The sequence below is a fragment of the Nicotiana attenuata genome, chromosome 12 (assembly GCF_001879085.1).
Source record: "Nicotiana attenuata strain UT chromosome 12, NIATTr2, whole genome shotgun sequence".
Lineage (NCBI taxonomy): Eukaryota > Viridiplantae > Streptophyta > Magnoliopsida > Solanales > Solanaceae > Nicotiana > Nicotiana attenuata.
This window is the reverse complement of record NC_032000.1, coordinates 6,553,011-6,579,176: the sequence shown is the minus strand read 5'-3', so window position 1 is coordinate 6,579,176 and position 26,166 is coordinate 6,553,011. Positions and strand designations below refer to the sequence as shown.

The 26,166-nt window shown below is 43.1% G+C and overlaps 1 protein-coding gene across 1 annotated transcript; it reads left to right on the top strand.

The window, feature by feature from the left end:
• On the top strand, nt 14,662–16,015 carry LOC109235843. The gene is made up of 3 exons (XM_019402092.1): nt 14,662–15,036; nt 15,347–15,500; nt 15,564–16,015. The coding sequence occupies exons 1-3, from the start codon at nt 14,662–14,664 to the stop codon at nt 16,013–16,015; spliced, it is 981 nt and encodes a 326-aa protein (XP_019257637.1).

Here is a 26,166-nt window from a genome sequence, read left to right as displayed (position 1 = left end):
TATGACAAATGAGTCAAGATAAGGCCGGAACACGCTGTTCATCAGATGCATGAACGCTACTGGGGCATTGGTCAGCCCAAAAGACATAACCAGGAACTCATAATGACCATATCTGGTCCTGAAGGCCGTCTTATCTGAATCCCTGATCTTCAAATGGTGATAACCCGAACGGAGATCAATCTTAGAGAATACCCTCGCTCCCTGAAGCTGGTCGAATAAATCATCAATGCGAGGCAAATGATACTTGTTCTTAACTGTTACCTTGTTTAATTGCCTATAATCAATGCACATTCTCATAGTACCATCCTTTTTCTTCACAAACAGAACTGGCGCACTCCAAGGCGACACACTAGGCCGAATGAACCCCTTATCTAGGAGTTCCTGAAGCTGCTCCTTTAACTTCTTCAACTCCGCTGGTGCCATATGATACGGCGGAATAGAGATGGGCTGAGTGCCCGACACCAGGTCAATACCAAAATCAATATCCCTGTCCGGTGGCATGCCCGACAGGTCTGCAAGAAATACATCAGGGAAATCCCTCACAACTGGAACATAATCAATATGGGAGTCTCAGCTTCAACATCCCTCACAAAGGCAAGATACAAAAGGCAACCCTTCCCAACCATACGATGGGCTTTCAAGAAAGAGATCACTCTACTAAGAATATAATCAGTCACACCTCGCCACTCAATCCGTGGCACACTCGGAACAGCCAACGTGACTGTCTTGGCATGATAATCTAGAATAGCGCGACACGGAGATAGCCAATCCATGCCCAGAATGACATTGAAATCCACCTTACTCAATAATAAAAGATCAACTCGGGTCTCCAGACCCCCAATAGTCACCACACACGACCATTACACACGGTCTACAATAATAGTATCGCCCACCGGGGTGGATACATGAACAGGTAAAGCAAGAAACTCACGAGGAGTAGCCAAGTAGTGAGCAAAGTATGATGACACATAAGAATAGGTAGAACCGGGATCAAATAGTATAGAGGCATCTCTGTGGCAGACTGAAATAATACCTGTAATGACAGCATCAGAAGCAATGGCATCGGGTCTGCCTGGAAGAGCATAGAAACGGGCCTGACCGCCCCCTGATCGACCTCCCCCTCTGGGGCGACCCCTGGCTGACTGATCCCCACCCCTAGCTGGCTGGGCGGGTGGTGGTGGAGCAACTGGCGCTGAAGCTGATGACTGACCCCTCTGCTGGGATGAAATAGCAACATGGCGGGGACTGCCTCCATATGTGGCCTATCTCGCCACACTCATAACAACTCCTAGGTGATGGAGAAGGGGACTGATGGGAACCCTTCGCATCCGAATGACCAGCAGATACACTCGGCGTAGAAGAGCCCTGAACAGATGGAGCGCGGGATGAGCTCTGAGCTGGGAGGGCACTAAGTGAAGAATGGCCCTGGTGTGAACTGGGGGATCCATGACCCGGTGACGCTCCTCGATAACCTGAGTGATCAGACTGACCCTGACGGAACTGTCGGCCTCTGTCGTACTGGAACTGGCCCCTCGAAGGACCACCACTATAGCTACCAGATCCTCGAGGCCTCCCTCTCCTCTCGCTCCCGGCAACAGACAGACTCAATCTCCCTAGCAATATCCACAACCACATCGAATGTAGCACCAGTCACCCTCTCCCTGGTCATAAGGATACGAAGCTGATAAGTAAGACCATCGACAAACCTCCTGATCCGCTCTCGATCTGTCGGGACTAACCAAATGGCATGACGAACCAACTCAGAGAACCTCAACTCATACTGTGACACGGCCATCTCCCCCTAACGCAACCACTCAAACTATCTACGCAGCCCCTCTCTACGAGACTGCGACACATACTACTCCAGAAAGAGAACGGAGAACTGCTGCCAGGAAAGGGGTGCTGCACCAACAGGCCTACGCCTCTCAAAATCCTCCCACCAAGTAAAAGCAGGTCCTGAAAACTGATAAGTAGTGAAAGCGACCCCGTTGGTCACCAGAATACCGGCTGTCCGAAGCATCCTCTAACACTTATCTAAAAAGCCCTGGGCATCCTCGCCCTCTGCTCCGCTGAAGGTTAGAGGCTGAAGTCTCCCAAATCTCTCCAACCTACGCCGCTCATCCTCTAGCATGACAGGAACTACATAGTCCTGAGCAGCAGCGATCGGCTGGGCTGGATGTGCCCCCAGCGTCTGAAGTCCCTACACGACCTGCTCAGGTGTGCGGGCGGCGGGAGTCTGACTGCCTCTCCCGGCCTGTGAAGTAGTTGCGGCTGTAGTGGCTGAAACCACCTGAGCTAGGCCAGTGTAAACTGATAATTTTTGAGCCAAGGCCTCCTGAAGACCCGGAATCACAATAGGCACAGCTGGTGCCTGAGCTGGTGCTGCCGGATGGTCCACAGCTGGAACTTGGTCCTGAACTGGGGCAGTTGGTGGATCTGTAGGTGTTTCCCTCGCTGCTCTGCCTCTACCACGGCCGCGTCCTCGGCCTCTAGTGGCCATAGCTGGTGGCACTGGTGGTCGTCCATCATGTCCGGTAGCGCGTGTCCTCACCATCTATGAGAGAATGGAACAACAGAAGTTCAGTACTTGGATCGACAAATTCACACGCCAAGAATTTCAAGAATGTGAAGTTTTCCTAAAGGTTCTGCAGCCTTTCGAGGATAAATACAGACATCTCCGTACCAATCCGCGAGACTCTACTAAACTTGCTCATGACTCGTGAGACCTATGTAACCTAGGCTCTGATACCAACTTGTCACGACCTTAAATCCCGACCCGGTCGTGATGGCGCCTCTCGTGAAGACAAGGCCAGCCAACTAAACCCAATTCATCTTTTAAAGCAGTTAACCAACACAAAATAGTCTAAACATGATTTAATAATACTGAATAGCAGAAATGTCAAGATAATGCGAAAAATCCAACCCGACACAGCCCTAACCGGGGTGTCACAAGTCACTAGCATCTATGAGCCACAATACTGTCTACTAAAGTCATAAACTACTACAAATGTTTGTAAGGAAACAGAAATGATAGAGGAGTAGAGACACGGGGCTACGGACGTCAACATCTACCTCGTAATCTCAAAAGGGACCGCCTGGAATTGGAGAAAATCAGCACTCCGGAGCGGAACCAGCTACGCCTGAATCTGCACACAGGGTGCAGTGAGTAGAGTGAGTACTCCAACTCAGTGAGTAATAATTATAAATAATGACTGAAAGCAAGAAAACGTAAAGCATATGGCAATCTATAATGAAGCAGTAAAATCAATTAATTTCAATAAAACCAGTGAAAATCAAGAAAATGTTCTTTAAACAGGTAATTGACAGTCAATTATGATAAAGTAAACAGATAGGAATTTGCCCCTCGAGCACAATAACACCACATCCGCCCCTCGGGCGATATCTCACATTCGTAACAGCCCCTCGGTCTCAATCTCACATCACAATGGGTACCCGCGCTCACTGGGGGTGTGCAGACTCCTGGAGGGGCCCCTTGCGGCCCAAGCGCAATAACAAGCCATCTCGTGGCATCAAATCTAGACCCTCGGCCTCATATCACTCAAGCCACCTCGTGGCGTACATATCTCAGGCCCTCAGCCTCAAATCAGCATCAATGTCTCCTCACAACATAGGCCCTCGGCCTTACTCAGTAAAAAATACTCACAAGCCCCTCGAGCATTAATAAAACAGTTTTTCTCAGCCCAAAACATCATTAAAATATCATTTAAGTCTCAAAACCGAGTAAAAAATGGCCGAGTAGTAAAACAGTGGAAATTAACCTGACTAAGTTCAAATAGTAAGTCAAAACAGTGAGGAAATATCAAATAAAAGCCCCGAAGGGTTCAAGTAGTTGGCATAAAGCCCAAATATGGCATTCAGCCCAATAAACGATGATAACAAATAGTTTCCGATCAAATAAGCGGTAAAATCATCAATCGGGATGGATCGAGTCCAAATCCCTAATAGTACACGACCCCACGCTCGTCATCGAGTGTGTGCCTCACCTCAATATAGTACTACGATGCACAATCCAGGGTTTCAAACCCTCAAAACATCATTTACCATCATTACTCACCTCGAACCGGCTAAATCTCTAGCTCGCGACGCCTTAGCCTTTCGAATTGGCCTCCACGCGTGTCGAATCTATCCAAAATCAGAAGGAAGATGTCGAAACATGCTAAGGGAACAAAGCCCAAGCTAGAATAATCCAAAAATACCAAAAAATCCCGAAATTAGCAAAACCCGAGCCCCGGGCCCACTTCTCGAAACTCAAAACTTTTTACACCAACGGATTCCTTATCTCCCCACGAGTTCATACACATCAAAATTACGAAAATTGGAGCCCAAATGACCCCTCAAATCCCCATTTAAAGGCTTCTTAAACTCAAGCCCTAATCCTCCATTTTTAGTCCTTTAATTCCTTTAATTTCAGTCTTAATCCATGAAAATCTATCATAGAATTGTGTTTTAGGTCCAAAATTCCTTACCTTAACAAAGTCTCTTGATTTCCCTCTTCAGAATCGCCCAAAAAGCTCCAAGGTCGGAGGCAACAATGGTGAAATAACCCAAAATCGCAAAATGAAACAACATATATGGTCTGTCTGCCCAAGCCTTTCCGCATCTGCGGTCTAAAACTCGCTTCTGCGGTACCGCATATACGGTCAACTCCTCCTCTTCTGCGGAACTCACTTAGCGGCCACATACCGCATCTGCGGTCAACTGGTTGCATCTGCGACTCCACAGGTGCGGTCCCCATACCGCATCTGCGGTTCCTGACAATCCCCTCCAGAACCGCTTCTGCGGCCTCTCCCTCGCACATGCGGCGCCGCACCTGCGGACCCCAAACCGCAGGTGCAAAAACACCAGAAGCAGCAAATTTTCTGCAATCTCTCAAGTCTCAAATCTTCCCGTTAACCATCCGAATTCACCCCGAGGCCCTCGGGACCTCAACCAAAAGCACCAACACATCCTAAAACCTTATTCAAACTTGTTCCATTCCTCAAAACACCTCAAACAACATCAAATCACCCGAAATACGTCGAATTCAACCCTAAGTTTCTAAAATCTTCCGAAATATGCTTTTGATAATAAAAACCAACCAAATCACGCTCGAGTAACCTGAAAATTTGCACACACATCCCAAATCACATAACGAAGCTACCGCGACTCTCGGAATTCCATTCCGACCCCTATATCAAAATCTCGCCTACCAACCGGAAATAGCCAAAATCTCAACTTCGCCAATTCAAGCCTAAATCTACTCCGGACCTCCAAAACCCATTCCGATCCCACTCCTAAGTCATAAACCACCTCCCGAAGATAACCGAACCATCGGAACTCACATCCGAGCCCTCTAACACATAAGTCAACATCCGATTGACTTTTCCAACTCAAGCCTTCTTAAAAGAGACTAAGTGTCTCAAACTTCACCAAAACCAATCCGGATTCGATCCATCCAACCCGATACTTCAAAATACAGATGAAAAAATCAATAAGAAGCAGACATGGGGGAAACGGAGCGGTAACTCATGAGACGACTGGCCGAGTCGTCACATTCTACTAAAAAGTCTTCACTATGACATGCATATGCTAAAGTTTTATTATCTGGAAAAGATATTTGCTTTTCCTTTTAGGTAGCTTTCATGTGTCCTTCTGTGCTTTCCTTAAGTTTTCTGATAAAAACATGAATTTCTTTTGTTTTCCCATAAATTAGTTTCTCCTTAATGGACAATTCCTTATTTATTTTGAAGTTGATAACCCCTTTTGTTTTTCAGTAATTTAGAATGTGTGACTGCTCTCAATTTGCCTAAATATATATGTTTACAAGTTTGGTTTTGATGATTTGGATTTGTTACTTAACTTTGGCTTCTTCATTTGTGTTAACTTGTTTCTTTCTCTCTGTTGGATTTGTTACATGCAACTGACTATAATACATTTGAAAACTTTGTGCTTTATCCATTGTTCATGGACCATATCCATTCTTATAATGATAAAACAACCCTTGAAGGATAATGACTATATATATTCTCTTTTGTAGGTGGAGCTATTGAAGCAAGGGAAGATGGAGTTAGCGAAGATCTAGACCTTACTTAAGAACTTTGAATTGTTGTCGATGTTCTAGGAATCTTTTGTTATCAACATTTAAAACTTACTCTAACTCTTGAAGTGTTGAAATGTAAAACTTACGTGATTGGGTTAAAATATTTAGTTCTATGGATATATTAGCTTATTGGACAATATAGATTATGAAGTGTTTTATCTTTTTATTTATATAAATTTTAGGTTATCACAAATTTATATATATGTAAATATTCATTTACAACCAGGGCATAATAGTCTAATAGAACTGTTACAATAATCTTGCAAACTGTTCCAATAGGTCTTGCAAATCGTTCCAAAATATGCGATAAACTGATGCAATAGGTAGTTAAAACCGATGCAATGGAAATAAAACCGTTACAGTAGTGTAATGAATCCGTTAGAATATCTGTAAATAAACGTTGCAATAGCTTACATAACCGTTGCAATAAATTGGTAACGGTTTCCAACCGTTGTAGTAAATAATATGGTAACAATTTTTAGCTATTGTGAACTCTATGGTAACGGTTTTTAACCGTTGCGATTGGAAAGAGTACTCGTTGCTTCAGGCAGAGGAAAAACCATTGCGATAGATCGCCCTATAGCAACGGTTTGGATAACTGTTGCAAGAACCGTTACTCTAGATCTATTGGCACGCGAGTGGATGTAACAGTCGCTAAACCATTCCAATAACTCTATGGCAAGGGTTTACCTGCCTGTTGCAACGGTTTTACGGCCGTTGCCATAGGTTGATTTTCTAGTAGTGAGTGAACCATCAACGCATCTTTAGAAGTGTAAACAATTACTTTGCATGTTACTAGTGTATATAGGAACCCAATTCCCAAACATTCTAGCTCCCTGTGGATTTGATCCCAACCTTCTCGGGTAAAAGTTGCATCGACCGCTCTTGCCACTCTGTAGTGGTATAGGGTTGGACCCGATCAGTCACGTCCCCCAGGTACGGTTCGAGTCCCAAGACTTTGGAGAGTATTACCAAACAACCGCATACGACTAACAAAGAGCCGTGATGTCCGTGCCCAATCGGATATCACGGCGCGAATCTCGGCCCGTATCGGCAGAAAATTAATGATTAGCGAAAAGGAAGATTTTTACCTTTTTTAGAATTGTACCTAGGGTAAAACTCCCCTACTATATAAAGGGGAAGCTTAGTGTTCATTAGACATATTGTAACACGCTTACCAAGGTAATATATTTCTGTTTCTGAAAGTTATTCTATGTTCTTGTTTTTGTCCATAAGTTCTTCATAAGTGCAAGCTCGGAACCGAAGGCAGATTCCCGTTAAGCCATTAATTGAACTCGGGTTCATTCCTACCATTGGTTTGACCATTTATCACATCTTTTACTTGCTTAATCTAACGTCATTGATCACTTGTATTGAACTAATCCACATATTCTTAAAATCGCGTATAAATTCAACTGTTATCCATTTTTAAGGATAAACAGTTTGGCACGCACCGTGGGGATAATGATAATAGTGGTAATTTGATACAAATTTTCATAACGCACAATGGTTTACGCTTGTTCTTTGAGATTTTAATTTCATGTCAACTTAGCAATGCCAAACTCTCAATCCGCTCACTTGAATGTTGATGTCGTGTCTGGACACCATGGAGAGAACAACAATATAGTGCCCAGCAGCGAGGTGCCCCCTGTTGATGTGATGAACCGATAGGTCATCTTATGATTTAAAACCAAATTCTGTGTTCAGATGCCTTTAAAACCTCATATTCCTCCTAGATTTGCATGCGTAGTCCGGGCATATTTTTGAAAAGTTTTTGTGTTGAAAGTTGATAAAAATAAGGATTTTTACTTAAAACTTCATTTGAGTTGACTTCGGTCAATATTTTTGCTAAACGGACTCGGATTCGTATTTTGATAGTACTGGTGGGTCCGTATCGAAATATGGGACCTACGCGTATGCCCGGAATCGGATTTGGAGGTCCCTAGCTCGAGTTATGAATTTTTGATGAAAATTGAAAGCCTGAAAATTTAATAATTTTTAAGAAATTATTAATGTTTGATCTTGTTGGTATCGGGTCCGTATTTTGATTCTGGAGCCAGGTACAGGTTCATTAAAATATTTAAGACTTGTACATGAAATTTGGTGAGAAACGGAGTTGGTTTGACATGATTCGGACGTCCGGTTGTGAAAATAGGAATTTCAAAGTGTTCTTGAGAATTTCATTTGATTTGGTACTAAATTCGTGGTTTCAAGTGTTATTGTTTGGTTTGGAGCCCCGAGGGTTCGGGTGAGTTTCAGATAGGTTTCGGAGTGTTTTGAACTTAGGAAACATAGCTAGTGTGCTTCAGGTCTACAGACTTCGCATTTGCGAGGTCTGGCTCACAAATGCGAGCCTCACATTTGCGAAGAAATTATCGCATTTGCGAGCAGTGGGCGGGGAGGGGCAACTTCGCAATTGCGAAGCATTGATCGCATTTGCGATCCTGGCAGTTTGCATTTGCGGACCATGGGTCGCATTTGCGACGTTAAGAGGCTCAGGTAAATCTTCGCATTTATGAAGAGAAGTTCGCATTTGCGGGGTTCGCATTTGGTTAGCAAATACCTGCAACTGATCAAAATGAATTTTGGACGGGATTTTTGATTCATTCTTCAAATTTTCAAATCCTAGAACCCTAGAGGCGATTCTTCTAAGACCAACTCTTCCCCAAAATTTTGGTAAGTGATCCTAACCCACTTTCTTTCAATTTTCCATCACATTTCATGAATTTCCAACCTAAAATCTAAGATTTCCATGGTAGAATTTGGGGTTTTTGGTAGAGACCAGGGATTTGGAAAAATTGGAGATTTAGACCTCGAATTGAGGTCGGGTTCCAAAACTAATTATATATCTGGGATCGGGGGTGAATGGGTAAATTGATTTTTGTCCCAACCTCGGGTTTTGACCAAGCGAGCCCGGGGTCGGTTTTTGACTTTTTGGGGGAAAGGTTGGGAATTCTAAATTTATGCATTGTAGTTGATTCCTTTAGCGATTATTGATGTTATTGAGTTAATTGTGGCTAGATACGAGTGGTTTTGAGGTGGATACTAGAGGAAAAGCGGTAATTGAGCATTGAGTGGCCCACAGAGTGAGGTAAGTGACGTGTCTAACTTTGACTCGAGGGATTAGGAACCCTTGACTTATTTGCTACATGAAATCCATGTGAGCGGCGTATATGCAAGGTGATGAGTGCTTATACGCCGCCGAATTGTCTGTTTTCCCCTGATTTACTACTATCCTTTAACTGTTTCCCTCCTTGTCTTAATTGTTATATGCTCTAAATGCTTTCCATGCTTAACTGCTACGTATTAATCAATATCTTCTTCTGTTAACCATGTTAGCTCTCTTCATAGTTCCCCCAATCCCCGCTATTTGCTTAATTTGACTCATTTTCACCTTCTAACTGTAAATTGCTGGTTTGGTCTCGCTGTGTAATATTATTTGTGTAGATTCTATATTGAACAAGGTTTCTTCTTCTTGGTTCAGTTTGGTATTGAGTTATCGTAAAGGCCTTGTGATTTAGATTGTTGATTTGTCGTGCACATTGAGTGTTTGGTACTGATATGGTGGGATCGGGCTGCACGCCGCAGCATGTGTAATAAGGGAGGATTGATATGGTGGAATAAGGGTGAATATGTGTATTCGGTGGGATCGGGTTGCACGCCGCAACGGAGGAATAAGGGTGGATTGATATGGTGAAATAAGGGTGAATTATGATATTGATATTGATAAATGGTGGGATCGGGTTGCGCGCCGCAACAAATATGTGTTATTTACTGATATTGTTATTGATACGGTGGAATAAGAGAGGATTATGTGTTTTCTAGTGGGATCGGGTTGCGCGCCGCAACAATATACATATTTCTATTTCCTTAGCTGCGTTTTTTTTCATATATACTTTTGTTTGAACTAGTAAAGATTGGTAACTCTGGGCGTCACTGGTTTATTTCGAGGCTGTAGTTCTCATTTTTTGTTGACTGTTTAATTTTTTTTTGGTATTTCCATTATTTCTGTCATTATTATATATTGCGTACAGGTTATAGTGTAGGTGACCCGCCTTAGCCGCTTACTACTTCGTCGAGGTTAGGCTCGACACTTACCAATACATGGGGGCAGTTGTACTGATACTACACTCTGCACGCTATGCAGATTCTGGAGACGGTCCCAGCGGTGGTTATTAGCGAGCTCGGATCGGACTATTGTGGAGACTTGAGGTAAAGTTGTTCAGCACCCGCAGCTCCTGGAGTCCCCATCCTCTTTTCTTTTAGCTGTACAACTTTATTCAGACAGCTTTGTACTTATTTCAAACCTTTATGTGTATTACTTTAGAAGCTCGTGCACTTGTGACACCAGGTTCAGGGAATTGTAATAGACGTTTGGCAGTTTTATCTTTCGCATTGATATTTCAGTTATTCCAATTATCTTTCGTTGTTTAATCCAATTGTTAAAAATGGATAAATTTTTCTAACGTTGGCTTACCTAGCAAGTGAAATGTTAGGCACCATCACGGTCCCGACGGTGGGAATTCTGGGTCGTGACAAGTTGGTATCAGAGCACTAGGTTACATAGGTCTCAGGAGTCACGAGCAAACTTAGTAGAGTCTGGAGGATCGGTATGGAGACGTCTGTACTTATCTTCCGGAGGCTATGGAGTTAGGAACAGTTTCACTTTTATTCTTTTTTATCGTGCGATTTTATTCTATCATTGCTAATTGAACTCTTCTATTCTGTTCTCTCGCAGATGGCGAGAACGCGTACCGCATCTTCAGTTGAGCAACAATAGCTCCTACGAGGGGCAGAGGCCGAGGCAGGGGCAGATCTCAGCCCCGAGCTCGAGCAACAGCACTAGCGGCAGAGCCTCAGGTAGAGTTTGATGAGGAGGCTCCAACCCAGACCGTTCCAGCAGGACCAACTCAGGTCCTAGAGGTGTTCATCGCCACCCCGGTACTTCAGGATGCTTTGGTTCTTCTAGTGGGCCTCATGGAGAGTGTGGCACAGGCCGACACATTTCCTGTAGCACCAGCCGTCTCTCAGGATAGGGAAGGAGCACAGACTCCGGCTACCCACACTCCGGAGTAGATGGCTCCTCAGTTTCAGACTCCAACAGCTCAGCCTGTTGGGGTAGTTCAGCCGGGTGTTGCAGCACAGACCGGTGATGGATCGGCTATGTCTTCTGAGGCTTTGTAGAGATTGGATAGGTTTACCAAGCTTTTCCCAGTTCACTATAGCGGTGCATCTTCAAAGGATCCCCAGGACTATCTAGACAGCTGTCATGAGGTATTACGGAACATGGGGATAGTGGAGACCAATGGGGTCAACTTTGCTGCATTTCATTTGTCGGGTTCCTCCAAGAAATGGTGGAGGGACTATATGTTGGTCATACTAGCTGGGTCGACGGCTCTTACTTGGGACCGGTTCTCTCAGCTATTTCTTGATATGTATTCCTATCACTCAGAGAGGACAATCAGAGGCAGTTCGAGCGTCTGCAACAGGGTTCTATGACTGTCACTCAATACGAGACTCGATTTGTGGATCAGGCCCATCATGTTATTCTTCTGCTTCCTACCGAGAGAAAGAGAGAGAGAGAGAGAGAGAGAGAGAGAGAGAGAGAGAGAGAGAGAGAGAGAGGGCGAGGAGGTTTATTGAGGGACTTGCTCAGCCCATCAGATTGCAGATGGCTAAGTGAAATATTAGGCGCTATCACGGTCCCGACGGTGGGAATTCCGGGTCGTGACAGTTGACCCCAACAGAGCTCCGATTGCGGACCCAATCGATGCCAGCTCACATGTGGCCATCGATGCAAACTTGCCTACCGATTCTGAGAACAACATCTGCGGAGGAGCCCGGTAAATAGCCCGGGGTACGCACGATAGTGAAGGCAATGGAATAAATTCGCGGGTAATCTTCGAAATGCTACAAGCTCAACACGTGACGATAGCCCAGCTACAGAATCAAAGCCGCGCCCCAGCAGAGTTGAGCCCGAACCATCCCAGGAGAACACCCGAAGAAATGAACAAATCACGGAAAGGCCGGGCAAAGTTGAACTCGGGACCAACCCTGAGATAATAAATATGCTTGAGGAGAAGAAGTGGGTGGAATCGGGGGAAAAGAAGATCGAAGCCAACGACAAAAAATGGAGACCTATAACTCTAGAGTTGATCAAATCCCAGAAGCACCCCCGATATTGAAAGGCCTGGATTATAAGAAATTTGTCCAAAAGCCTTTCCCTCCGAGCGTAGCACCGAGACCAATCCCGAAGAACTTCCGTATTCCCGAAATTCCAAAGTATAATGGAACCATGGATCCAAATGAACATGTAACCTCCTACACGTGTTCCATCAAGGGAAATGACTTAGAAGATGACGAAATCGATTCGGTTTTGCTGAAAAAGTTCGAAGAAACCCTGTCAAAAGGAGCAATGATATGGTATCACAACTTACCCCCCTAATTCCATTGATTCATTTGCTATGCTTGCGTATGCCTTTGTAAAAGCTCACGTCGGGGCCATCAAGGTCGAGGATGATCATCTCGGGGCCCCCTTCGGGTCTATTTATCCTATTGGAACTAATGACAGGTCTAAAAGAGTCATCGATCATGAACTAAGACCGAATAGAGATCGGTATCAACCGTATAGAGAAGATCGAAGGGGTAGCGGATCCGGACGTAACCCTGCGAAGAATGAAAAAAGGAGCGATCGAGGCCAAAATAGCCAGGGACTCATGAGTAAAAACGGTTTCAACAGGCCACTCGGGGCCGGGGAGGTACCGAGATTATCATAATAAAACTTCAGTGTCGATGTTGCCGGCATCGTATCTGCCATCGGGCACATCAAAGATACCAAGTGGCCTCGGTCATTGCAATTCGATCCTGCCCAAAGAGACCCCAACCTGATGTGTAAGCATCATGGCACTCACGGTCACAGGACCGAAGACTGCCAACAACTAAGGGAAGAAGTGGCCCGGTTATTCAGTGACGGGTACCTCCAGAAATTTTTGAGTGATCGAGCCAAAAATCACTTAAGGAGTAGGGACTCCAACAAACAAACCGAGTAAGAGGAACCTCAGCACATCATTAACATGATCATTGGTGGAGTCGGCATCCCCCAGAGGCCAATGCTAAAGCGCACTAAGGTGTCCATTATAAGGGAAAAACGAACCCGAGATTACATACCAGAGGGTACCATCTCTTTCAACGATGAGGACGCTGAAGGTATCGTGCAACCGCATAATGATGCGCTGGTAATATCTGTACTCATAAATAAATCTCAAGTTAAGCGTGTGTTAATTGATTCGGGTAGCTCGGCCAATATCATCAGATCAAGGGTCGTAGAGCAGCTAGATCTACAAGACCAAATAGTGCTTGTAGTCTAGGTCCTAAGCGAATTCAAGATGGCATGTGAGACTACTGAAGGGGAGATCCCTACCGGGACCATTCAGGAAATGAAGTTCTATGTTATTGAAGGGGATATAAGATATAGTGCTCTATTCGAGCGGCCATGGATTCACAACATGAGGGCAATACCGTCGACGGCACTAAAGTTCCCCATGCCGGGAGGGATCAAGATGGTTTACGGAGAGCAACCGACCACAAAAGAAATGTTCGCGATCGATGAGATGATCCCGATGTTCGCACTCTCAACATCGAAAAACTCAGAGCCAGTTAAGAAGGAAGAAACTAAATAGCAATCACCGATACCGGCCCCAGCCCCAACCGAACCGGAGAAGCAGGAAGCAGGGGAGGATGATGATTACGGAGTTCCTAGGTCGTTCATCACCCCTAACAATTCCGATTCCACCAAATCGACGGTCGAGGAGCCGGAGCAAGTTATATTGATCGAACATCTGCCCGACCGAAAGGTAAACCCGGGCACGGGGTTAACTCCCGAGCTTAGGAAAAAACTCATTAAATTCCTTATAGCTAACATATATTGCTTGCTTCGCCTGGTCCTATCTTGATATGACAGGGATCCCGCCAGAAATAACCACTCCTAGGCTGAGCTTGGATCTGAAGTTCTGCCCAGTAAAATAGAAGAGGAGGCCTCAGTTCGAAATCAAGCACGCATTCATCAAAGACGAGGTATCCAAACTCCTTAAAATAGGTTCCATTCGGAAAGTTAAGTACCCGAATTGGTTGGCTAACGTAGTAGTAGTGCCTAAAAAGGGAAATAAATTGAGAATGTGCATAGACTACAAAGTCTTGAATAAGGCAAGCCCTAAGTACTCTTTTCCTTTGCCTAACATCGATTGCATGATCGATGGGACAGTCGGGCACAAGATACTCAGCTTTCTCGATGCCTATTCCGAGTACAACCAAATCCCAATGGACCCGGACGATCAAGAAAAACTTCCTTTATCACTAAATTCGGCACCTATTGTTATAACGTAATGTCGTTCGGACTAAAAAAAGCAGGTGCCACTTATCAACGCCTAGTAAACTGGATGTTCGAAGAACAAATAGGAAAATCAATGGAAGTTTATATTGACGATATGATAGTTAAGTCTTTGCGAGCAGAGGACCATTTGAAACATTTATAGGAAACCTTTGACTTACTGAAGAAATACAATATGAAGCTGAACCCGGAGAAATGCTCATTCGGGGTCGGATCCGGAAAGTTCCTTGGATTCATGGTGTCCCACCAAGGGATCGAGATCAATCCCGATAAAATCAAAGCTATAGAAGATATCACTGTGGTGGACAGTGTCAAGGTTTTTCAGAGGCTAACCGGGCACATAGCCGCTCTGGGCCGGTTCATATTGAGGTCTTCCGAAAAGAACCATCGGTTCTTCAAATTATTGAAGAAGAATAACAACTTTTTGTGGACCCCGGAGTTTCAGCAAGCTTTGGAAGAATTCAAATGGTACCTTTTGTGTCCACCCTTGCTCCATACTCCGAAGGCAAACAAGCAGTTGTACCTGTACTTAGAGGTATTCGAGATAACGGTAAGTGGGTTCTTAGTTCGGGAAGAGGAAGGTATGCAATTTCCTATCTATTATGTTAGTAGAACTCTAGGCGAGGCTGAAACAAGGTATCCTCACCTAGAACAATTGGCGCTCGCTTTGCTAAGCGCCTCCAGAAAGTTAAAGCCGTATTTTCAGTGCTACCCTATATGCGCCGTAACTTCTTAACCACTAAGGAACATAATACAGAAACCCAAGCTCTCGGACCGATTGGCCAAATGGGCCGTAGAAATTAGCGGGTACGATATTGAATATTGACCCCGGATTGCCATCAAATCTCAAATTTTTGCAGACTTCATGGCCGACTTTACACCGGTATAATACCCGAAGTCGAAAAGGAATTGTTGTTAACCTAGGAGATTCCTCGGGAATTTGGACCCTCTTTACGGACGGTGCCTCGAATGCAAATGGGTCCGAACTCGGCATCGCGTTAAAGCCGCCTACAGGTAATGTAGTTAGGCAGTCTATTAGAACTGTGAAATTGACTAACAATGAGGCCATGATTGTAGGTCCCGAATTGGCTAAAAGCCCGGGAGCTGAGGTGGTCGAAGCTAAGTGCGATTCCCTCCTCGTGGTAAATCAAGTTAATGGGACGTTTGAAGTAAAAGAGGAACGAATGCAAAGGTATTTGGACAAATTGCAAGTAACGCTGCATCGATTCAAGGATTGGACCTCACAACACGTACCCCGAGACCAAAATAGCGAGGCCGATGCTCTGGATAACTTGGGGTCATCGGTTGATGACGATGAATTCAGTTCAAGAACGATTGTACAACTCATAAAATCGATAGTGGAAGAAGGCCATGCCGAAATAAACTCAACAAGTTTAACCTGGGATTGGAGAAACAAGTATATAGACTACTTGAAGACTGGGAAGTTACCCTCGGATCCTAAAGAATCAAGAGCTCTATGCACGAAGGCGGCCAGGTTTAGCCCGCTCACCATATGCTTGGGTCCGTGATCTCGTCCGAGTCACACCTCTATTCGAGGTTATGAAACGGTCGATGCAATAGTAATACCCAACAGAGTCGGGGTCGAATTCCACGGGGAGCTATAGGAATCAGATTTAGGAGTATATATTGCGGTGAATGAGTTTGAACTATCTTAGATTGCACTTCCACAAATATGGTTGTTTCTAGGTCTAAATTAAACTAAGATTGCAATACAATTAATTGAAACTAACGGATTGTGTTTTTGTTGTGTTTTTATATAATGTAATAGGCCTACGGCTATGACCTTCACCTAGGTGTTTGCCTAACGGATTGTAAAATTTAAAACTTTTTGTGTTGGTCGAGATGGATTATAGCTATCAACACTCAAGTACCCACTCAATACCTCTCGGTAAGAGAGTGATTTTGCCCAATTTGGCTTTCTCAAGTCCAAATGGGTATTGAACAAAACAATTGGTAAAATGCTCAAGTCAGGTATTACTATCTTTAGGTTCAACCCTTTAATTGAAACTATCAATATCTTGATTTCATCCCAAATTCTTGTTATCCAAGTTTTCCTAGACTAAGTCTCTCTTTCTCAAGTAGAGACCAAGTCAAATAGGCATGAACGAATGATTGCAATCATTAATTATACAATAAAAAGCAAGAACAAAGCTAAATAATCAACACCCAACCATAAACAAGCCATAAATCAAACACCCATTAGGTTTACACACTAGGGTTGGGTCGCAACCCTAGTTAAAAATGTAGCTACTCATAATAGGTATAGAAGAAAACAAGGTAGAAAAGATGATAAAACTCATATTGAAAGATTAGAAGATAAAAATCCAATGTTAAATCACTAAAGTAAGCTAATGTTGCCTAAAGCATAAGGAAAAATGGCTACAGGAGTTTCAATATTCAAAATTTGACCTAGTTTCGTGAAACTAGTCTATTTATACAAAGCTGAAATTTCGGACAAAAATGCCCTTTTGGAGGTTCTACGGTCGCACAATTCCATGTGCGGTCCGCACTTTTCTTGAGTCTTGACAGGAGTTGGAACTGGGTCCTCACAATTCTGGAATGCGGCCGCATCTTTCATAATCTGTGGTTCGCACATTTCTTGGTGCGGCCGCACAGGGCCCTTCTGCGGACCGCAAAATTCTGAGTGCGGCCGCGTGGATGACTTCTGCGGCCGCACAATAATTGTGCGGTCTGCACTTCCTTTGAACTCCATATGCATACTCTCTGAACTTCTGCTCTTGCTTAGCTTCTGCGGCCGCACAATAATTGTGCGGTCCGCATTTTGCACTAGCACTCTGGTGGATTCCCTTTTGCATTCTGCGGCCGCAGATGGAAATCTGCAATCCGCACTTTATGCTTTTGTGCCTGATTTTGTCCTTGAGTTCAGATCACTCCTTCTTGAGTTGAATTTTATCTTTGTGGCTCATTTTCCAAAACTCCTGCAATTAAACATATTTCATCAGTTTTCGTGAATGTAATTACACACTTTTGGACGAAAACGAAAGCTAAAAGGCGCTAATAAGTAGTTAATATCCCCACTTATCAAGCCGGGAGATACCGAATATATTCTGAGGGAAGTTCACGAAGGCACCTGCGGAAACCATCCGAGGGCAGAATCTTTGGTTCGCAAGAAAATCAGGGCTGGCTATTACTAGATCGACATGGAGAAAGATGCAAAGGACTTTGTACGAAGATGCGACGGATGCCAGAGTCATGCACCAAGGATCCATCAACCCAGAGAGCTACTACATTCAGTCTTGTCACCCTGGCCGTTCATGAAGTGGGGAATGGACATTGTCGGTTTCCTGCCGCGAGCACCCGGTAAGGCTCAATTCATACTATTTATGACCGACTATTTTTATAAGTTGGTCGAAGCTCGAGTGTTCGAGAAGGTCCGGGAAAGGGAAGTTATCGACTTTATTTGGGACCACATAATATGCCGGTTCAGAATACCGGCCGAGATAGTGTGTGATAACGGGAAGCAGTTCATTGGCAGCAAAGCAAATAGATTTTTTGAGGACTATAAGATCAAAAAGATCTTGTCAACACCCTATCACCCTAGTGGGAACGGACAGGTAGAATCTATAAATAAGACCATACTTCAAAACCTGAAGATGCCAAACGGAAATGGAAAGAAATTCTGCCCAAAGTCTTGTGGGCATACCGTACAACCTCGAAATATAGTACCGGGGCCACTCCATTTTCATTAGTCTACGGTGCAGAAACACCAGTACCAGTCAAAGTGGGAGAACTGAGCCTTAGGTTCCGATATGTGACCGAAGAATCAAACGGTGAGGCCATGAGCACAAGCCTGGAACTATTGGATGAGAGGCACGAGGCTTCCCTTGTCCGGTTGGCCGCTCAGAAACAATAGATAGAAAGATATTACAACCGAAGACCCAACCTCTGGCACTTCAATATTGAAGATTTGGTGTTAAGAAAATTAACATTGCACACCCGGAACCCGAATGAGGGGAAGCTGGGGCCGAATTGGGAAGGACCATAGCAAGTCATCGGGATTACCAGTAAAGGTTCATACAAACTCGAAGCAGGAAACAATGCACAACTATCAAACAACTGGAATGTGACGTACTTAAAGTGGTAATACTGCTAAGGTACGACCTCATTCACCATTTTGTAATATTACGAATTGGAGTAAGCTTGCAGGTAACAACCAAAGGAGAATGTGACTATTAGGTCTGAAAGCACGCATCACACTCTTTTTCCCTTGAACCGGTGGGTTATCCGACAAGAATATTAACGAGCAACATTAAATCGTGCTAACTTAGAATCGAAGACCGATTTTAAAATCGGAGTCAATAGTCTCATCAACAGTATCCGAGCCCTCTCAAGATCGACCTCGAATAGTGGGGACCATCACCCTCGGGTCAATCTTCTTAGCAAAGAAGGAAGGAAACTTTGTGCTTGAACAATCTAGGCTCGGTATCTAGGATTTATTGTAAGGGCCAAACGGTCAAGTGAACAGTGCCCGTGTAGGCCACCTTTGCCATAATAAAAGCTTTTACACATTTTCAATATTGTACGTTACGCACAGAAATAAAAAGGAAGTTTCTACCTTGCTATTACATACTTTTTTCTTCTAAAAGCGTTGAGCCTAAGGGCTATTCCTATCGGGGGATTATCAAGCCTAAGGGCCACCCTTATCCGAGACCAAAGGGCTACCCCCACTTGGGAACTATCGTCCAAAATATGCTCGGGCGGCCCGGGTATTTAAACCTGGAGGAACAAAAGCTATTAGGCAATACCTAAACCTAAAAGGCTACGACCACCCTAAAAAGCGGTTTGGAGACGTCTGACGCCCATAATCAAAATGTAAGGCCTTCAACAAAATTCTAAACTTGCTAAAAGGTTACCCTCGGCAAAGGCATCGTCTAAAAACACTTAAGCATCTTGGGAAAACTTTCGATCACTCAGAGTTTTCAAAGGTTTCGAGCAAGAACTGCATCGAGGTCAGGTTTTCCGAACAATAAATGACTCATTACTATGTTTGATATTGTGCTAAGGCATTAGAAATATTTGCAATTATAAAAAGATGCTAAGATAGTAGAAACTTGAAATTGCCAAAAGGGGGAAATTTATTTATATATTTCGGAATATCTTTACTAAGGCCCAACAAAAACGGCCTCGAACTGAACAAGAAATATGTACAGGATACAAAAACTAAAAAATCCTAAGGCATTTGCGCCTTTCGACGGAGCCCGATTTGTCACCAGAAATGTCGGGGCCTTCGGATTCTTCGGAGCCCTCCTCACCTTAGGGTTCAGCTAGCTTCTTCGCCTCGAACTCAAATCTTTTTGCCTCCTTGATCTCGGCGGATTGGTCAAAGCCTCGGGCATGTATTTCTTCGAGGGTCTCCCTTCTGGATAGCCGCCTCACGTACTCAGCAGTGGTCTTCAGGCGGGCCTCGGCTGCTTCGACATTGGCCTTGTGTTGAGCCACCATCTCATCAGCATCAGGCGAGGTTATATCTAACTTGTTATTTCGAGCTCTTTGCCAAGGGCATCCCATTCGGCGATGGCCAAACCCAGTTGTGTTCAAAGATCCTCATTTTGCTGAGCCCATTTATCAGCCTTCTCCGTCGCCACTCAAAGTTGAATTTCTACCGAAGACAGCTTGGCCTGGGCGGTCTCCTTCTCCGAGGCCAGCAGGTCCTTCTTGCTTTTCCATTCGTCGGCCATTACTTGCAGCTCGTCCATCTCCTTTCAGAGTTGGTCGATCTAGTCGATCTTTTGCTGGACCTGCGAGGTATTGGTTTTAGCCACTGCGACCGATCTTCATTTCTGACTTCAAAAAACTTTACCTTTTCCACCAAGTCGGCGTGTTCCCGCCTAAAGGGCGATGCTTCTTTCTGAGCCGCATCCATCTCGGCTTGGAGGTTTCTAACGACCCCTTCTTGTTGCTCGCTGAGGAGCTTATACATGTCCCCTTTCTGGGAAAGCTCCTTGATCTCGAGCTTGAGTTGATTAACCTCAACCCGCTACCAAAGGAAGCTCTCGTGATGAATACCGAGGCCTATAAAAAGATGAAAAATGTGAGAAAATCAAACCTTGAGTAAAGATCGATGGAAAGTAGTGATGCCTTACCCGGTTCAGCACCTGCTGTGCCTCATTGTAAAGGCTCGGCACGTTCACCTTATTTTTTTTTGCCTGGTCCTCCTCGGTCACCAGGCATCGGAGGTAACTAGCTTACCCCACGGGAGCAGACAGGACCCGGGCATCCTTTGGGACGATCAAAATAATCGACCTCTTTCGATCGGGGTCCACACTCAGTGCAGGGAACTGATTGATTAATTCCGGGCTCGAACTCGGCCCGTCGGCTTCCAAGGATGTGTCCTTCTTTAAAACTTCCAGGTCGTTGACCCTGGACAAATCTTCCAAAGCAGATGAATCCACACCATCGAAAAAGGAATGAAGGGGACTGTCCGCTCCATGGATCCCTTTGTTGAACTTCTCCTTTCCTGTTTGTGCCTCCTCGAGCATGGAATCGGTGTAGGAGGGCATCCCGTAATTTCTATTACACGGGGTGCTTCCTTCAGAGCGGAGCCAGCATCACGGGGGATCTCGCCCTCCGTCTCCACATCAACCTCCCGAGCCTAAGGGAGATCGGCCACATGAATCTCTCCCTCGGCTGCCACCTACCCTCCAAACAACATCATTCTGTGGGTAATGAAAATGTCGTCTTCCTCGGGGTCGTCCCTGAGCCGAAGAAGCGAATCGGAATCCAGCACCCAAGAACTGGAGCTTTTTTTGGGCTTACGAGCCACTCTCTTCTTTGGTTTCTTCACCTCGGAGCCCGGGGAGGCCGAAGATTTTTCTTCCTTTTCTTCTTTTCCTTCGTGGTAGCCCCGGGCTGCCCCGTAACAGAGGGATCAATGGATGGGGGAACATCCTCGTCCTTTTACGAATGATTAAGTTCAGTGGTCTTAGGCAAACCTGCAATAACAAAGGGGAAGAGAAGTCAGTATGATGGAATATGAAAGCATGGTATTCACTATTCAGAAATAGGCCTTACCGTGAGAACAGGCCTCCCATCGGCCCTTCGAGAGTCCATGCCATGTGCGCTCGGAGTACGACATCTGCATATAGATGCCCTCAATCCATTCCTTTAGCCGGGGAACTGCATTCGGAACCCGGACGACAGCTGCACGACCATAAGTACGAATGAGAAGGAAGAAAATTAAGGAAAAAGAATTTTGATGCTTAAAGGGAGATTGCACTTACAAGACGCATTCCATTTCTCTGGGAATGACATGTGTTCGGGGGGAATCAAATCCTTGGTCTTCAATCGAACGGAGTGTCCTTGCCAGCCCCGGTCTTAGTCTTCGTCAATACTCGAAAAGGGGGCCTTGCTGGCCCGACGAGTAAGCTTGATCAGTCCTCCTCGAAAAATTCGGGGACTGTATAATCGAAGTAGATGATCGATTGAATCAGCGAGACTGGATCTTGTTCATGAAATAGCGGAGGAGGATCACGATCCTCCATAACGACGGATGAATTTTCCCTAGGCATACCTCGTACCTCATGCAAAATTCCAGAACAACTGGGTCTACCGAACCCAGCGTAAAGGGGTAAGTGTAGACACTTAATTATCCCTCCACGTGGCAGTAATGGTGTCCTCGGGCCCGGGATTACTACATTATTGCCTTACCAATTGCAGTCCTTTCGAACTACTGAAAGAACGTCCTCGGTCATAGAGCATATGTACCTTGATGATCCTTCACCCTGGTCATGTTTGCGTGAGGGTTTCTCGACCTTAAAGTCCTCTGCAATCGAGCAGCCCTAGAGGATGAACATTTTCAAGGGAGGCTTAGGGTCCTATTTATCACCAGCCTTCAGGGATGAACACTTTCAAGAAAATCTTGGTAAAACCTAAAAATCACTGTGAAGATTGAAGGACAAGGATGAAGATATGAAGGTTTGGATGAACTTTGATGATAGTCGGAAAGCTCGAAGGTAATAGCTTGGTCAAAAGGTAGAAAAAGAACAAAGGATGGAGGCTTTTATAAGGAAACAGGCGATGCTTCGCATTCGGGGCAACCTGCCGATGAGAGACACGTGTTCGAAGTTAGAACGACGCGACTGGTGGGCGTTTCGGCTCCTTCGTCATGGCGTACGAAGGAAGGAACCGGAGAACCTCTATCGTTTCCCATTATTCAGGCGAACCAACTCTCTGAGAAACGAGGGGACTATCTGTATACGGGTAAAACCGAGTCCAATGAGCATCCCGATTTCTTGGTGAGGCAAACGGAGCAGGGTTACGATCATAAGGAATCAGAATCAAAATCAGGAGTCTCTCGTATCAGAGCCCGAGCAAGGCACCTACCTTCGGAGCCACGTCCCCCAGGTTCGGTTCGAGTCCCAAGACTTCGGAGAGCATTACCAAACAACCACATACTACTATCAAAGGATCGTGATGTCCGTGTCCAAACGAATATCACGACGCGAATCTCGGCCTGTATCGGCAGAAAATTAGTGATTAGCGAAAAGGAAGATTTTTTTCCCCCTAGAATTGTACATAGGGCAAAACTCCCTTGCTATATAAATGGGAAGCTTAGTGTTCATTAGACACACTGTAACACGCTTAGCAAGGTAATATATTTCTGTTTCTGAAAATTATTCTAAGTTCTTATTTTTGTTCATAAGTTCTTCATAAGTGCAAGCTCGAAATCAAAGGCAGGTTCCTCGTTCATTAACTGAACTCGGGTTTGTTCCTATCATGGGTTTGACCATTTATCACGTCTCTTACTTGCTTAATCTAACATCTGATCACTTGTATTGAATTAATCCACATATTATTAAAACCGCGTATAAATTCAATTGTTATCCGTTTTTAAGGGTAAACACAAACAAAAAGTAGCTAAGTTAAAATAGTGATAAACTTTAAAGAACCGTCTTTTTATTTCTTATTTACAAATGACCCTTATGGCCTCACCCTAAAAAGTTATTGCAAGTCCTTTTCATTGCTTCTCTTTACATCTCAACCAAACATAGGTAGTATCTTTGAGATTTATTTAAAAAAGAAAAGCATGGAACAAGATACTTACTATAAAAAGAAGAGGCAATTGTTGTATATAGTAGCCGAGAATTGAATAAGAAAAGTTATAGTTAATTAACCAATTCCACCACAAAATAAAGACACAGAATGAAAATCGTCCTCATAAGGTGTTCCATGAAAAAAAAAATCTTATTCATATTTGATACTTTACTAGTGATATTTTATCACCACTAAAGTGAAGTCTATCATAAGTAAGTGATAGTCTGAACTGATAATATATTACTATTAGAAAAAAGGAAATTGTCTGGCAGAACCGACCGATATTGGTCTGTAACTGGAAAAAATTGATTGATTCATGGCGGTCAGTAAGTCCAAAATAGAAAAAATGTATCGAATTATGTAATTAAAAAATGTACCGGCAAGATACTATTTTACCACTAGATCATTGTTGCATTTTGCTTTAAGACTTTCTTATGTATACTCTTTAATTGCATTTTCGTGCGAAAACAACCGATCGTGTCAATCGGTTCTTTTTTTTTTGATTTGCACCGAGTGTCCGATTCTCTAAGAGCCCCGACTAATTTCGGGGGTGCACAGGCCCTCGGCAAGGAGTTTCCCGCAAGTGCACCACGGTTAATTCAGGTTTACCCAGTCCGATGGCCCTCAGAAATTGTTTGCACCCAGTGGGTTTCGAACTTGAGACCTTGAAAGGGAGCAAACCCCAAGGCTCAAGTCAATCGGTTCTATTAAGAAAATAAAATACCATCCGAAATCGGTTGGTTTTTTAAAATGACCACCCAAAATAATCGACGATCTCAGTCGATTTTTGAATGTTAATTTTAATTTATTTTAATGAAAAACTTACTAAAGTTGGTCGATTTCTTGAAAAATAAATTTCGCGGGACGCAAAAATAGTTTCCGCATTTTTGCGCCAAAAATACAGACCGAATTTGGTCGGTTTCGTTAAAAAAGATTAAAAAAATAAAATATATTGAAAAACGAATCGAAGTCGGTTGGTCGGCAGCGGTCGATTTTGGCCGAACTTCTAGTAATGTATATTAATAAATCATGTTTTTATGAGAAAGGTACATAAAAACGGCACAAGTTATGTTTATTAATTTGATATAAATATGCAAGTGTGACTATACAAAAAATGACTTTAAGTAAAAATATTATCACATGGGATATAAAAAGAAATTAGAAATTTGGCCAAGGCAACAAGATTACGTAGTTATGATTCCCCTAACGTCTAACATAAATGGCTATGAGAGAATTTGCCCTTACTGATAAACGAGAAGACAACAAAGAACTGATTCCTTCCAATTATAGTTCAAATTAATTGTCTTTTTCTCTGATGGTGATAGATGAAATAGGATATACTTAAAGATAAATGAACGAAATATATAAGGAAAACAATAAATAAATATCAAATATTTTGATAACTTATTTTCTGAATACTCCAAACAATTTTTAGTTGGCAATTTTAGTGTTTTTGACTAATATCACAATGTTTGACAATTGAGGTGCGCTGGCATGGAATTTTTTAATTTTTTTTTTCCATTTCGATGAAAAATGTTTTACATTGTGAAATGATCATTCCTTGAATCGTTAATCAGTGTTTGGTTAGTCTGTTATGAAATTTGATAAGATATAGTAATGGTACAAGCTTATGATAGCGTTTTATAATAGTGTTTAGGAATGGCAGGCGGTGACAGAACCCGCCCCCTGCCCCGCATAGGATTTAAACCCGCATTCACCCGAATTTATTAGTGTTCTAGTGATTCTTTTGAATCAAATATTAAACAATAATGTTTCATTGTTAACTAAAATAAGTAATATGAAATACCGAGTTGAAATACTAGTAATAACAAAATGACATCATGGACAGAAGTCAAAAATAATATTACTCATAAGAGTTTAATATATATGTTGAGAAATTTTTACTATATTAGATCATCCAAAAAGTATCTACGGGTAACTCTCTAAATATAGAAAATATTATTTGTAAGTATTTAACGTATACGCAATAATTTACGCATAATAGGTATTGCACCAAACTATACTAATTTATCATGGTAAAATATTAATTAAATTAAAGTAAGAACGTACGCTTTAATTAATTATAATTTTTTTAAATAATTATACTTGTAATGACATGTGTATGTATGTATTGAGTTGGTATAAACATTCAACACAAGTAAATATTCACCTAACTTATATACATTGATACCGTAAATAACGAACCTTCATAACAACAGTAAAATTTATAACTTTTAAAATAAGTAAGTTATTTACTATAACAAATAAAAATAACTTAATAGTGTTACAAAAGGTGAATATTAGTTATATTCTATCCATAATAATTGAAGACCAACCATCAAAATATGATTACCTAGAAAATATTTTTCTCCATATCAAAACCTTATTTTTTTAGGAAAATAATATTATATAGCCGCTCTCAAAATAATAGCCGAAAGAATATATATATATATATGTTATATACAAAAACCATACAAATTTTATACATGACTATCAAATATAACTAGTTTCTGGCGCGAGCTAAAGTAAAAAAAAAATCTATTTCAATTAAAAAAGCCACTATTTTCCACACGTAATAAAGAATCAGTTTATTTCTCCATACCAA